At 41.5% G+C, this 16,436-nt stretch overlaps 1 protein-coding gene across 2 annotated transcripts in view; it reads right to left on the reverse strand.

Annotated features, from left to right (window-relative positions):
• Positions 1 to 412: 412 nt before the first annotated feature.
• HMGA2 (high mobility group AT-hook 2) overlaps positions 413 to 16,436 on the reverse strand; it is a 117,229-nt gene continuing 101,205 nt past the window's right edge. For both annotated transcript variants that reach the window (XM_083860560.1, XM_083860559.1), the window contains one exon: positions 413 to 2,337. In XM_083860560.1, the coding sequence (XP_083716686.1) occupies positions 2,290 to 2,337 (48 nt within the window). In that variant the 3' untranslated portion in view covers positions 413 to 2,289. The remainder of the gene's footprint in view (positions 2,338 to 16,436) is intronic.

The raw sequence follows: 16,436 nt of genomic DNA on the forward strand, positions 1-16,436 counted from the left end.
TCCTTATCTTGAACTGCATTTGGGTCCACACTAAAGCCATACCAACAGACGCCTTCCTGAGAAACTACCCCTGGCCCAGTTATAATACAATGGTACAAAGTACTGACTAGGAAAGAGAGAAAGAAGGGAAATAAAAATAGAAATAGAGAAAATTAAATTGGAGGTGGGGGGAGAGAAAGAACAACAAAAGTGAGAGAGGGGAGATTAAAAAAATCTCTACATAAGAAGCATTTAAAATAAATCTGGCTGAAACATATTACAAAATCACATTTGTGTAAAATACATGAAAATACTTGTCAAGTATTTTCTTACAATCTACTAATTTTTTTTAAAAAACACATATTTGTGATTGCATTATGCAAAAGCTGAGCTTGTTGCTTCCCACCTACAAAGCTTCAAGTTTCTTTGAAGGTTTTTTTGTACATTTTTTTATTTTTAATACGAAAGTAATTTAAAATGTGTTCATCTTCCACAAGTTATTTTACAAAAATAATTTTGAATTAGGGAGTAGTTGCAGTCCTAACTGTTTCAAACGTCTCAAAACTAATGCTGAAAGTAACAAGTTCATTCCATTTAAAGTCTGGAGGTAGGTCTTTGTCAATCAATTAGTCCATTTCTTTAAACAATTCATTTGAGGTACAAACTTGGACAGTAATATTTAAACTTTACAGCTAAATTTTTTCTGTCATGTAGTGTCCTTGAAGAAAATTATCCTCACAAACCTATCAGCAATTCAATACAAAAATATATTCAAATTAACAGTACATTACACAGAAGTCTAGCAGAGAATAGAGTAAGTACATAAAATAAAACAAAACCAAACCCAAAAAACCCACAAAAAAAAAAAAAAAGAAGAAAAAGAAAAAAATAATAAAAAAACCCCAAACAAACCAAGTGAAAGGAAAAACACATAGTCATGCTGAAACACAAAAAAGACATTGCTTCCTTAACTGCAAAAAGGTTGAAATAGAAATAAGGGGGAAATGCAGATACACTCATGATTATCTACCCAGTAAAAATTTCCTGCATTGAATGTGTATAGCAGCATGTATTTATCAGTCTGTTGAGTTATTTGTAAAAATCAGAGGTAGTATTGAATAGTGGGGTAATATTGCATCTGGTGCTAAAAGTGCTGCTTTGAATGAAAAGATGGAGAAATGCCACTGGCACAGAGGTGCTCAGTGAACCATCCTATGTCAAAATTCATTGCTCAAAGTAATGCATGAGCTTAGCTGAGGTACATGGTATTTGTTCTTACGTTGTGATTGATGAGCAATGAGGAAAGATTCAATTCTTTCAAAACACTGGTTGAGGACAAGTGGAATTAGTAGAAATTAAGCAAAAATCTGGAGGTTTTTTTGTTCAGATAAATTTATGATTAATTTCTAGGTACCTTTCTATATGTTTTAAAACACTTTTATCAATAAAGACTTGTTCATTAATGGCATAACAGTGGTGTCAGTCATTTTTGTTTCCATAGAAAACTCCTGTCTCCAAGAAAGCCAACTCCCTGGGTTCCTATTACCCAGATGATAAGGACTGTTAATTTTGTTTACTACTGCTTGTGCTGATATGTTTGTATCTGTAACTGTAAAATGTATCTTTGTCTTTCTTCCCTTTTGCAAAATGAAAGTACCTTTTTCATGTTGATTTCTTTCTTCTGATTACCAGCGGAATGAAATGAAAGATCAGCTTTCATTTTTTTTTTCCCGAAATAATAGTAAGTCTTAAAAAAAAATAAAATCAAGTACAAGTCTACAAGAAGGTTACAAAAGAAAAAGGATAGTATCTATCCCTATCTTTGGTGTTCTAAAACAGGGAGTTCACTAAGTAGGGAGTGGGTTGCTGGAAGTGTTGCAAGGCATAAGTGTTACACACCCAGCCTTTCCTATTTCAATGCCCATTATAATGACTGTGTTACAAGTTTCTTGTTTATACGCAGTGCAGTGAATGACACAAACCTGATTTGGAGCTATTCTTAACCCATTCGCCCTTACTTAGCAGCTCAAACAAACTATTAGTAGGTTACAAAAAAAGAAAACAGTAATTAAAAGTTGCATCGTTAATCTGTGTCCCCTTTGTGTTACAGCAGTTTTTCACTAGACCTGGGACTGTGAAGGGATTACAAAAAAGATGATTAGTCAAATCCTTTTTAAGGTTACGTGATTTTTTTTCCCCCCAGGCAAAAGTGGAAAGACCATGGCAATAGAAAGTAAGTGGTCAAGGCAGTGTCTTCTCCCTTCAAAAGACCCAACTGCTGATGAGGTAGAAATTGCATGGTGTGATCTCCTAGTCTTCTTCTGCAGACTCTTGTGAAGATGTTTCTTCAGTCTCTTCCTAGAACACACAAAAAGGAATAATAAATACCCTGGTGACCATGCATCTTAGGCTGTCAGTTCAGTTGTCCCTCTTGCAGCTGACAATTACCTCTTGAGATAATAAAATGCCCTTAATAGGTCCTGTGACATCTCAAGAAGCCACCTTGGGGAGGAAGAGAAGGTACCCTGCTCTCTGATCCCCTGACCTTGCCTTTTTCTTCTACTCCAGGAGATGCCAAGAAAAAGCATTCTGTGCCATGCTTTGTCACGGGCCTCTTATGAGCAGCAGACACGGGCAGCTAGAAAATGGAAAGCATTTTGAGCACAAATCATAAGCAGTTGGCTGGGAAGCCTTCTCCTCCCCATTGGTCCTAGTGCTGCTTCGTGTTTGCCTTCAGCAAGCTTGACCAAATGTGATGCTCTTATTCTGCTTTTTTAAACAAATGTTCAGTACCTTTCAGGACACGGGTGGTGAACTGAGGGCAACTAGCAGTTCTAATAAAAGGGGCTGTCAATGAAAAGCTGTTTTTTTATCAAACACTGAACATCATTGCCTAAGACAGCACGTAAAAACGATCTAGGAAGAAGAGGAATTCACCCCCTCAGCCAGCTGAGACCTTTGAAGAATGACCAGCTTAAAACAGCTTATAACAGTCTTCATACTTTAATAGATTTGATTTTCCACATGGCTTCATTTTGTCTGGGTGGCTAACTGACACAATTTATAACTCTCTTCCTTTCCCAGGCCACTACACTACACCATTCAGCAAAGCTTGCCTCAAAGCTTGCCTGCCTTATACGACGAAACTTCCATTCATTAGTGTTTGAAACACCTCAGCTGTGAAGGGCTCCTAAATGCTACCATGTGTGACACTGCTGCAGAGGAGCCGCATCAAGGAAAAACACAGTGCTTTAATCATAGGCCACTGCTTACTGCAATCCCCTTTCTAAAGGTTTTGACCTCCCCCTGCACCTTCCTGCAAGAAAAAGCTGAAAAAAGCTGTAAATCCAGGGAATAAACATAACTATAAATGAACGGATGACAGCTTAAAAAATATAACCATAGCAGCATCAAGCCATGAGATTTCACACTGGTTTTGTTTAGTCTGCTTTGGGTTATGTGGGAAAAGTGAAAAGCATGAAGGAAATGCTCCCCCCCTCTTCCTTCATGCTCCCACCCCTGCTAAAGCTTGGGCCTCAGATATTTAGGCCAGTAGGTTTATACCTCTTGACAAGGAAACAGGCCATGACCCTGGGGTACTCTGCTGAGCACCAGGAACAAAGAAAGATGTAGCATGATCAAAGCCATGGATAAGGAGAGAACACAAAATCAAGTGTCAGCTGCCCTCTGACCTTGAATTTTCAATTCTTAAATTCCAGATGACGCTGATCTATCATAGAGATGAACAATTCTTTCCTCACAACAACTACGGTCCACTTGTAGCTGGGTTATATTCACAGCGCTGCAACCAAAATGATTCTCAAATCATGAAATGACCAAGCAAATTTTACTCTGTCTCTGGTGGCACTGGGGAAACTGAGCTCACACTCCATCGAATTCCATTAATGCATAATGCATTTTTTCTGCTTATCTTTTGTGCAGAACGGTTACAACATTTCAGTCAAGAAGAAAAATGGTATTTTCAGGCACTTACCAGAAGGCTAATTTGGGCTGCATGTGGAGAGACACAGCAAAAGATGTTTGTTTGACCCTTGGTAATTCAGAACTCGGAATGATTGTGGCAAACCCCAGTTTTGCCTCCAAGCCAAGTATTTCAGTTAAAAAATTATGACTGTGGGTTCTGTGCTTTTAACATAACACAGGTAGATATGTTTTGATATTTGATGATGATCACATTTAATTTCTCACAGTACTGTGGTCAGCCCTGAGCCTCTGATTATCATTTCCTGGAAGACAGCAGCACACGTGTGGCTGAGGAGCAGCAGCTCTCTTTGTTTTATGCTTGGCTTGTCAGGAGACTACTGAAACCTGATGAACTCATTTTCCATGAAGGTAGACTTCCGATCACAGAATAAAGAAGGATGGGGGAGAGGCAAAGTATGTGAAAGGACATACTTCAAAGCTCAGCCAGGGTGGCCACAAGAGAGCTCTTTTGAGTTAAAAAGTTGCCCACTCTAGTGGTTTTTACTATGAATCTCATAGTATTTTTTTTTCCCTAGTAACCCTTGCTGTAGTGACCAAGAAAATTAATGAGAAGGTTTTCCTACATACATTTATATATGCTCATGTAATGAAAGAAGTTTCTCTTATCTGCACATGTATCTGGAAATATGTGTACCTGTAGTACTGGGAAGGATTAGAAACTAAAAATCAAGCTAACTCCCCCAAATATGTAAATAGTAAACTAATTATTAAAAAATATTCGAGACTGATAGACTTCAAATTCACATCAGAGTTAGGAAATATTTTTTTCATTAACAAAAGCTTTCCAAAGGAATCAGATTGTTCATTCCTTATCATTCCTTATCTTAGGCAAAAAGCCTAAGATAGCTCAGTTGCAAATGAGTGATTTTAAGCCAATCTATCATGTAAGTTTCTTGTCAAGACACTGATGGAGACATGCATGATTGCTGCTCTGAAGCACCTACAATTCAAACAAAGGGATACTACAAATCAGACGTATATGCGGGGAAGGACCCAAAGGAAGGAGTGAGTAGAAGTTCTGAAAGACAAAATACAGATGTATAATGCAGGAATAAAGAGGTATTTTTTGCACTTGTGAAAAACTAATTGCGAATATCAGAAGGTTGTGCAGCTGGGGACCTCAACACAACCTCTGTCTCTACAGCACCTTCCACCCCCCAAAAAAATTTTCCAAAAGATAGAGGGTGGGGCAGGCATTTTGAAAACTGTGTAACCTTTAGATGTTGAAAACCGGCCCTGTGCTGAGTCATTTCAGCCAGAGACTCACTGAAGAGCATTGTTTGGCATTGTCAGGGCACTGGACACCTCGGGGGAAGGAAGCTTACCAGTAGTAAGCACTCTCCAGGCACTTGCAAGTCCTCACAGACCTGCCAAGATCGATGGCATAGCCATGTGTCATAGTCCCTGAGTCAAAAGTTGAAGGTGGAACTAGGGCTTACTTTTTAAGTCCAGATGTGCTTCCAATAAAGTTGAAAAGAAGGGAACAAATCAAGAAGGAAAGCGTGGTCATTAGAGCAGACATTAGAAATCCAAGTCACTCACAGTGTGATAGCCATGAAGAGCATAAACTCAGCAATACAATCACAGGATGCACTCAGCCAAGAAGCAAAAGTTTTGGGTTACCTGACTACTTTAACTGAGGTTGTTCTCACTTCTTAGGTGCATTCACTTTAGTTGTGGAGGCAGAATGCTGACATATGCTAGTTGACCATAAATATGCATTGACCCAGTTTTGCCTTGAATGGCTACTTCCCAGGTTGTTTTCTGCTGCAGCAAACTAGTGAGAGGTTGGGCCAGCAGACTGCAAAGAGAAACCTGAGAAAGCCTCAAACGAGGCTGGATCTGGCTAACAGGGAAGCCAGAGCCATGAAGAGCTCAGGGAGACTAGGAAAAATACTCAAATAACAGGATGAGCACTCATATGCATAGCTCAGGCTTTACTCCTGCTGCTAAGACAATATCCCAGGTGACTCCCCATTCATCCATGTGTGCATCCCCATACATGTATCTTTAGGGGCTGATTGGCACAGGGACCTGCTGCAGAGGCAGTTTTACTTGGCACATGCTGTCCTTGGTCCTCCATGGCTCCCACATATGGATATGTTTATCCTGAGCTGCTACAGGACATAGCATGATACTGTATGACAAAGGCAGCGCACAGAGCCATTTCCACCCTTAGCTGCTGTAACTGCCCTGTCAGACGAGGAGAGATAGGGAGCTGGTGTCTCCCCCACAACAGAGCTGCATGGTGGCTTTCTGCAAAGCTCCTAAAGGAGCCTTTTCTTGAGGGTCATCACTGGCAAGGGGCTGGCAGATGTGGACACTAGCCTGGACCCTCATCTCTCACTGAGGTTGGCCCGCAGCAGGAGAGAAAAGACATTGCAAATACTTTGCAATGACTCACAGCAGGTATCTGCCCACAACAGGGCTACTCTGCAGGGGATTGGTATCACCGTTGTTAGCCCTGATTTAATACTGGTGAAGGTAACAAAAAAGGAGAAGGAGGCAGGACAGCAGGTTTCAGCTAGAAGTGCTGTCTGCAGCCTGTATGTTTATTTGGGCTAGTCAACACAGAATTCTAAAATAATGACAACCTTGGTGGGATCTGGTTGCCTGAAGATAGCACCTGAGGCTGTTTTAGATGCCCTGGATATCTCATCTGTTAAGATAAACCAGAAAGGTGTTCGTCTCCTGTGTCATGCTCTATTTCTGTGTGGACACCTGTGATCCCCTGGGACACCCTATGGGCACAGAACAGCTGTGTCAAGATGTGTGGACCAATGAACCCTCTCCCCAGAACTATGAAGTTGTATCTCTGCTTCGGAAGTCTTGCTGCTGTGGAAAAACAAACTGGTCTTTTCAGTGCTGCCCAGCAACAGGATGAGGAGCAATGGCCATAAACTAACCCACAGTAAGTTTCACCTCAGTATAAAGAAGAACTTTATTGCACTGAGGGTGGCAGAGCACTGCAACAGGCTGCCCAGGGAGGTCATGGAGTCTCCCTCTCTGGAGACTTTCAAACCCCACCTGGACATGTCCCTGTGTCACCTGCTCTAGGTGACCCTGCCTTGGCAGGGGGGTTGGACTGGATGATCTCCAGAGCTCCCTTCCAACACAAATGATTTTATGATTCTGTGATTCATTGCTAAACCTGAGAGGTGCTACCATCCAGAATGGAGCTGTGCCACAAATGACTGTATTTAAATGTCAATGTCTTTTCAGATCAAAGTCACTCCCTGATCCCATGAGACTTCTTTCCCATAACATGCAAGTGAAATGTAACTCTACCTGCTGCCCAAGACCTCCATTTAGTGATCCACATTTGGTCGGCAGGTTATTTTTTCTAGAATTACAAGCAGCCAGTATCATCCTAGTGGCCTGAACAACAGACATAATTAGTTTGGTCTTTGTACGTCCTCTGCATTCTTTTTTGGTGGACCCTCACAAACTGGTAACAAATCTGATGATGAAACAATTGTTGGTGTTTGAAAGGAACATTCCTCCACCTGCAGAAAGGTAACTGTGGCAATTTTGTAAAAATGTTTGCTCTGTTCTAATACCGTGGGCAAAAGTTCAAGCTCAAATGTCTTGGCCCCATGAAACTCACAGGCGATTCAGTTTTTTCACCTTCTGCTCATGAATTTCTGACCTGTAGATTAAAAAAAACCCTAAAACCCATTTTGTAAAATGAACTGCAGGATCACAGTAATGCTGCATATGGAGCCTCTGAATTTGCTAGAGCTTTTATTTTATAATGAAGTATTAGCTATTGGCACAGATTTTGCTGGCTGCTTTCTAAGCCCAAGAGGGTATGCTTGAATAGATATGTCAAAAAGAACTGCTGACAAGAGCAACTTGCAAACTGTGAACCATTGTCTGCTGTTAACGTCTGAAATCCCCTGGCATGCAAGCTAATGTGTTCAGAGGAGTCCCTGAAATATAGGGATAGGAACAGATACCTTCTAGAGCAGACGCCAGGGCATGGACTCTGCCCAGCTGAGGCAGTGCCATCCTGACTGCTCCACAGCCAAAGCACCAAACTGCTTTAGGAAATCTTACAGCACTAACAGACACTCCAAGTAGGTTTGCTCTGCATGAAGCTTAAGGTGGGATCTGCTGCTTCAAGCTCTGCACTCCCTGCAAAGCACACTAGTGAGCTCCGTGACAGGTGTCACTCAGCTGTAAGACAAAGTTTAACTCCAGAAGCTGGATTCAGAATTCAAATTGTTGCAGGTGTATTTCATATGTCACAATGAAAGATTTATTAGGGCATAAGAGGTGACCTTGACTATACACAGAAAAGGCCATACAACCTTTCTTACTGCTGGATTTAAAAATGAATTTAAATTAGTTTCAGTACAGAAACTCTGTATCTAAACACCAACCAGACCACAAGCAAGCAATTGCTGCGCACTGCAACTGCTAGCATGCTATAAGAAGCATAAATCCTTTAGCTTGGTGCTTAACAGGACAGTTAAAAACTCTGGCTAGAGCGCAGTTCTGAGACACCCTGCCTTCTTCTACCACTGTTTCTGCAATCATAGACTAAGTCATGGGCCAGCCCCGGGAGCCCCAGGTAGCTCCCCCCCAAGGAAGTAAAACTTTCAGTACTTAAATGACATTAAATATAAGCAAAAAGACAAATAGAGAGATGCAGCTGATAGGGCAGTTTGGGGTTGAGATGTAGGGACTGGAAACCAACGTTCTTGCTTTAAATGTGTAAGTTTAAATGTATTGACCTAGCCTCTAACAGTTCATTTTGTTATGTAAAGATGCTGGCTTTCAAAAGACCACAGATCTGGCCATAGCATGATGGCATAGCAATATTTAGATACCAGCAAGCAGCCTTGCTGAGCTGCTGCTTAACTTTACCAATGCCCAAGGGCTTGCTGGTGAGCATGTGCAGAGCTGCCTAATCCTCTAGGGAGCAGTCTAAGGGGTATAAAGTATCCTAAAGATCAATTTGACTTGTGATGTCCTCAAAGTTTCCAACTCGGAAAGGCAATATATAACAAACTGCAAAAATAAAGCTTTTTAATTTTAATAAAATTGCATACATGTACACAATAGTACTGGATTGGAAATTCACACATAGAGTTGTTTTGAAATCCCCATGCTTTCTGATTTGAAGCAGATATTTCAAGATGGGTTTTGTACCTCCTAGGAAGAAGGCTCCTCCCTAAACTTTTGTGTATGGAAGATGCATCTTTCTTCTCTTAAAGTCACTCCACTTTTATATAAATTATCGATCATTTCATGAAAGACAGAAAGGGAGTAGAGATAATAAAGTCAACAACTGATGCTCTCCTGCAGGTCACCAGCCTGTGGTTTTTAGCTGCATAGTTAGTAAGCAAATTAACTGTGTCCTCTCCTCTTACTGCTGGAATAGCACTGCTTGACTAGGAAAAAGACTGCTCATGGGGATTACTGGATAATACACATCCCCAGCTGTTGGAGGAAGTGAACTAGCTAAGGCAGCCAAAGTGAAGTTGATGGGGCTGTGCTGGGACTCAGCTGGTAGAGGTCAAAGAGAGTTAACCATCCTTACACAGACAGAAACCACTTCCATAGATCCCCTTCCTCTGCTGGAGGAAGTGTTTTGCCCGGCTTGGCCAAGTTTTGGCTCTTAAGCAACAGGTTCAGCTGGAGTGGACCAAGATATTGCCTAGAAGGATTCCCACAGGACAGGACAGGACATTCTTCTTTAAGTTAGAACAGCTTAAAATATAGATTCAAGTCTATTCTTCCTGTTAGATTAAGGGGGAATCAAAAACATTTCTCTATCTCTTAGCTTATCTCCCTCTAGGAGAACTGTTTGATATAATGGAGTGATAATGAGCCTCTCTGGTTACTTTGAGAGAAAGGGCTTATCTGACACAGGAGTTTTAAATCCAGGAGGGCTCACACTGAGAACTTCCAGAAACAGGAATTAGGCTGACTGATATTTAGTTAACTTAAATGTACCTGCCTTAGGTTCTGCCTCTCAATTTCTCTTACAGATGATCTTGAATGAACCTCAGGTTTAGGTATCCAAGTTTGCCACGGATTTTAAAGCAGCACTGAAATTAACTGAGCAATGAGGTTCCTGCAAGGCAGCAAGTCACTCAGTGCCAAAGCCTGTGTGGCTGAAGCCTTTTGAAATTGAGACTCAGCTGTCTAAGTTACGTCAGGCCAGATTTCTTAAACGCATTTTGGCATCTGAGTACAGCAAGTGCCTTTTTGACCTAAGCAGGTCAAAACACTTTGAAAAAACTGTTCCCATGTGATTAAAAGAAGACTGAAAATCTTCAGCAAATCTCAGTACTGGTCAGAAGAATTTTGCAGGAAACACCATTTAAAGTCTGCAAAGCACAGACCTAAAGTGAAAATGGTGTTTGAAGCAATTGTGGGTGCTATGCAACACTGACAGAGATGTATTTTGTCTTGGAGAGTTTCAACGCTACAATATGTAAACATTTCTGGTGGGAAGGAAATAAAATATTAAGAAAAAGAAGGCAGAGGTGCTGTTAGAAACATACACAACTGAGCTGGACTGACCTCAACTTTGAGAAGCTGCTCTTACAAACCTCTTGTGGATGCTGTAAACTGGAGGAGTGGTAAATTGCTCTGCATTCACAGCCAAAATCCAGGCTGCAGCATAAGGCAAGCAGAAACTCCAGTAGTAGTCTCTAATTACTAAGATTTGTGTCCATAATTAGATGAAAGAAGAAGGCAGATGCCAACGTTAAAAATCCTTAGACTTGCCTAGTTCACCAAAATGCTGTGGGTGACTGTTAGCTCTGCTTTCTCGCAGCATTGGAGATGGAAAAGCCTAAAAGGATACTGGGGCCCACACAGGTAAACCTGAGCGAATATGCCTTCCTCTTGAGCCCTTGAGTACTTGAAACAGCACCAGTTTCTCTGCATATTTTATGCTGAGCGGCAGAGAAAGGACTACAGCAATGGTCTCCCAGAATGGGGTAGGTAAACGCTAGAGAGGCTTTGAAATGGAGGTCAAACCCACATCATTTACCTTTTGCTCCTCCCTCCTCCCCCAAATTTAAAACATGAAAAGGAAAATAAAGTAAGGCCTGTTATATTTCTATTCTCCTTTTTTTCTCCCTCTAAAACGACCACTTGTTACAGACAGGAAGCAACTGCCAAAAGTTGTTCACCTTCAATCCTTTATCACTTAAAAAAGCATTGTGGCTCTGACCACGAAGCCACTGGCAAGAGCAGTTTGGGAAGAGCTATCTATCTACAACGACAAATAATAAAATAAAGCATCTTCCCTTTTGAATCCCAGCTGAGAGATTTTGCCAAGTGATCAAACTTGTCTGAACCTCGGAGCAGCAGCTTTGAAGTAATAAGAAAGAGATTGAAAACTTGCAGCCAAGAGCCGCACACACCTCATTAGGGTCCAGCCATGCGGGGAGGCCAAGCAGCAGCCGCCGGGCCCAGCCCCACGTACCCGCTGGAAAGGGGCTGTGGGAAGGGGAGATAAAAGCGCCTTTCACCGTGGAAGTGCACTGGTGACATTTTTATGAGCACCAGCCCCGAGGCTGAGCGGGCCTTGCCGCGCTGCCGGCCGCCGGTGCAGCCTCAGCAGGCAGTGCTGAGCCCGGCGTGGCCCTGCCGCCGCCATCCTTCTTCTCCGCACTCTCCTCTGGTTTTTCTCATCCCTCGTTTTTTTTGTTTCTGAAGGAGTGAGTTTAACATACAGCGCTCTACCTTGCCCTGACCATTCTCAGAAAAGCCCTCCAAAATGAGAAACATATTCCTTAAAGATAGTGAGCCAGACTCCCTGAGCTGGTTCAGCGCAGTTCACATGAGACTTTCTAGTGTAATTCAGAAAATGATTTTTAACAAAGAAAACCAAAACCCCCAACCAAATCAAAACAAAAACAATAAAGCTTAACCGACTTGTAAAATGCTTTAAAAATGTCTGAAGATTTTGATCATGGATTTTGCCACACAGACACTGGCAAGACTGCGTGCTTCCAGCAATGCAGAGTATTTAACTTTGAGAGCAGAAGTTCTGGGTTTAATTTTCAGTTTCAGACTAAACAGCAGGTCTGCAGTGAAAGGCAGGCGACAGCTCCTGAGCACAATGGGGCGATGGAAATGCTTCTCTCGCAAACTTTACTGATTGTGTAACGATGGAGCACCTCTTTGTGCAGACGAAAAAGCAAAATCAGAGAGGTTCGTGTTGGTTTTAATAAACTCCCCCCAGCCCTTCCCTTTTTTACTGCAAGAATTCAGCTGTTATTTCATTATGTAATGCTGCAGGCTAAAAATATATTCCTAATTTAAGCCACCTTGCCAATAAATCTACAAATACCAGGTAAGCCAGAAAGGGTAGTTATGGTTTAACAACATACTCTTCTTGTCATCTTAGTATGTTCAAGTCCTAAAGGATTTAGAGTGATGCATTTAAAGGTTTTTTCAACTTCTTGAATATTTCACACAATCTGGTGGAAAGTGTGAGAAAGTTTGGTCCTCTTCAGCATAGAGCAACGACCCAACTTCTCTAGATGCATCTGCGCAGCAATCCACAGGACAAAGCTTTTTATTTCTCAAAGCAAGATAACCTGATTCAAAGTGAGTAAGGATGTCCAATTTAATAGATAATGATGATTTCCTTTTGATTATAGAATATTTTATGATAATTTCTTCTCCATTTGAACACACATACATTCTATTATCAAATCAGGGAAGGTATCCCGGTGGAAACGTGTGTTCAAAACATGTTTATTTTACAACTGAGACAGATTTACTGCAATTTATACCTCAATGTTAATCTGTTCTCCTCTGTCTAAACATAAAAAAATACTAATATAAATTACAGTTAATGCCTCACTATGTAACACAGTTCTCAGGAGGCTATTGAAGCAATAAGTGAGCCTCCTAACTTACTGTAACTGTGTCTTTGCTGTTCTGATTTGTTTCCAGAATTTGCTTCAAACTAAGCCGGAGAATCAGGGAAGGGGAGGGGGTGGAAGCCATTCACTACCCTGAATCTGATATGTCCCAGGTCCTAGAGCTCACATGTTCCTTCCTTCCAGACTCAAGTCTGGTTTCAATGGAGGTCTCATTTTTCTTCCCACTAATCCTGCCGTGAGATCAACCACTGGTAACTCTGTGAGAAATTAAATATCAGGATGTGGGAAATCTGAGATCTGAATTCAAGCAGAATGTGGGTGATTCATTTTTTTATTTCTCTCCTTCTCTTTTCCCATGGTTGTTGTGTGGCAAATAACTCTTCAAACCTGAGATCAGAGATCGGCCCTGAATAATGTGACTACATTGACAGAGCAGAGACAAAGCAAGAACTACACTAGCAATATTATATCCCTCTCTAATATATGTACTAGTCATTTCTAAAGAGATATTTCAGCCAACGTTTTCTGAAAATATTCTGGAATTTCCAGAAATTCTTTACAGTGGGATCAGCAGCAGAACTTCATCATGATGATGCTCACCGTCTGCTAGAGCAGACTTTATAAAAAATTTAACATTTCTTGGATTGGGATCCCAAAAAGAATCCATGAGAGAGTTTGCTATGATAATGCTACAATGCCCAACAGTCAGGCAGTGGGTTTTAAGGGTGTTTTCATTCTTAGTGTGAGAAAAGCATATTTATTCATTTAGGTCCTGTAAGGATGAACTCAAGATGCTTACAAACACTAGGCTGTGCAAAGATTTAGATCCTTCACGCACTGTTTGGCAAAGTGTTGATGTCTGAAAACCACCTATGTACTTCTGTAGCCTTCTGCATGAAGTGCCTAGGACCATAATTCTTATTGCATGGTCTACCATGAAGTTGTGATACTCCTATACTTACTGTCTACTGTCACAGCAGTCCCATGCCTACAATATCCAATGAGCAATCAATGACCATGAGCTCTGAATGTGCTCCCAAACTGCACCCTGCCTGAGCTGCTTAGTCCATTTCAACACTAAGGAACATCTCGGCACTAAGGAACATCACAGCACTAAGGAACATCACAGCACTAAGTGAGAGCATCAATGGAAGTGATTTAGAATAGGAGCTCCATCAGCAAAAATTATTTTAAAGTGTCTATCACAATTGTTTCACACTGATTATGAATCCTTCACCTGAATTGTCCTCTCTGAACTGCAAGGGAGAAGGCAAGCTCATAGGCTCAGCCTGTTCATCCTATCCTTAATGTTTGGCACAGGTGTCACAACCTGAGGGAGTGCCCAGGGAGGCCAGGTGTCACCCTGGGATAGCATGGCAGCACTGATTTCAAGGAACTCAATCTAAATTCACAAAATGCCACAAGTGGCCCACAGAGTACAATCAGAGTAGCTGAAAAATTCTTGTTATTCTTCTATTCTAAGACTGTTATTTTGGATAAGTGGGCCTTATAAAATTTCTCAGATGGCAGGGAGAACCAAGAAAAAATAATATATTGTCTTCTTAGTGCTTCCTTCCATAACATGTTTAAATATCTTACTAAGGGCTGAGTATACTGCTCTTTTTCCTAGCCTAATTTTATTAGTGCTGTCATGTGAAGACTAACTATCTATCTGAGCAAATTATTTAACAGAAAAAAACTGTATTTTCGGTGACCTTAACTTTGATTTTATCTGTGCTTACCTTATTGCACATCCATTGCAGGCATACTTAATATTTAAAATAAAATTTGCAACAGAATTTATATGGTCCTGAATTGGAACAGCAAAGATAGAGCAATTTCCAAGAATGGTTACGTATGTTTGTTTCCCACGTTTTTCAGTGCAACAAATGAGCAAGGATACAACCCTGGAGTATCTGTTAATAATATTTAAGTCAGAGAATAGGGCATGTTTCAGTGGCTTCAGCTGGATGTGGAGATACTGATAGTTGAAAATGCAGAGCCCTTTATGAGAGGCTCAGGAACCAAGCTGTCACCAGAGAGCACTTTCCTCCTGTGCAGCCTTCTACACCTCATCTTTGCTAATCAGCATTTTGATTACTTTTATTACTGTAAGTCTACAGAATGATCATACTGGTAGTTTCAGCTTTCTGAACATCACTCAGGAAATATCTTCAAATAATCCTAATTTTCAGGGAGTAGCCATGTGCTGCTGAGAATCTTGTATGTCTTGCACGTCTTGTATGAAGTAAGATACCCAAGTGTTAGCAGCACTGGCTCTTGCTACTCTTGAAAAATCTCAGCCAAAATATGTAGCATGTGTATGCAAAAGTAGTACTGTTTAATTTACTCTTGACTGGCACTTCTTTAAACACTGCATAGCCATGTTCCTCAATGGTGTTTCCCAAGTACACATCACAACCCCTTCTCTTCTGGCTATTATTAGTGAGACTTCACTTCGTGTCAAATCAGAGCCAAGTTCTTAACTGGATGAAGTACCTCCCTAAACACCTTTTGTGGCCACAGCCATGGGGTCAAACACAAAGCCACCCTGCCCACAGATGTTGCCTGCCCGCCTCAGGCTTCTTCCACAAGCAAGGAGTGGGGAGGGAAGAGGTAGGGAGAGGCTGAAGAGGAGCGTTGCTGGCTTAGGGAAATCTTTTGGCTCATCCCTTCATCCTCTAGCCTTCTACCACCAACTGCAACAGCTACTCCCTGTGCTATGCAAGGAGTAGCATAACAGCTGTAGTCCCTGCTTTTAGGGTCAGGTCTTGCCCAGCACACTGGAAACAAGCAGGGTCCTGACAGCCATGTCTGTGCTGAATGGGCAAATGTGTGACCACTGCTGCATTCAGAAAGCTGCCTCCTGCCCTAGAGTTTGCCTCAGGGAAATAAATGTTGTGTGTTTGAGCTGTCAAGAATCCATTATGTTCTTGTTCAGAGATGAAGGATCCTCCTACATTGAACTAAGTCACAGCATTCCTGCTCTTTGATTGACTCATAAACTGGCTAACAAGGCCATGACATCTTCAAGTGGCACATTGCAGCAGGTAAGACCGAATTCCCTAGATAGTCCTTCACAAGCCATGAGGAAAAAAAAATCTTGCTAAATCTGATTCCTTTTTTTGTCACATCCGATTATAAGTGAGTGCACTTTGATAACTCCCTTATGCAAGAAGGGAGCATCAGCACCTCAGTTTTAGTGGATGGGGAATCAAGACTCTGTGAGACTTGCTTAAAATGGAACTTGCACAGCACAGTTCTCAGAAATGATGGTTTCAAAGGAAACTGTGATGTCCTGGCACAATGCTGGCTGGGGCACTTCTGTTCCCTAGGTAGTGCATGGGGAACAGTGGCAGGCACCCCAACTTGCGTTGTGGACCACAGGTGCATTAAGAAAGGGGATGTATGACTCTGTCAGCATTTACTGACAGAAGCAATCTGAATTTAACAGATCTGTGGACTCAATCAAATCAAATCATGTTGCTCCTCCTTCATCACTCAGGCTCTTTGATCTTCAAATCCTGAGTTGTACTGTGTCTGAGGTTTCAGGAGCAGCACTAGGAACATTTCTTTTCTGGCAGCCTGGAG

The sequence above is a fragment of the Zosterops lateralis genome (assembly GCF_965231275.1).
Source record: "Zosterops lateralis genome assembly, chromosome: 4".
NCBI lineage: Eukaryota > Metazoa > Chordata > Aves > Passeriformes > Zosteropidae > Zosterops > Zosterops lateralis.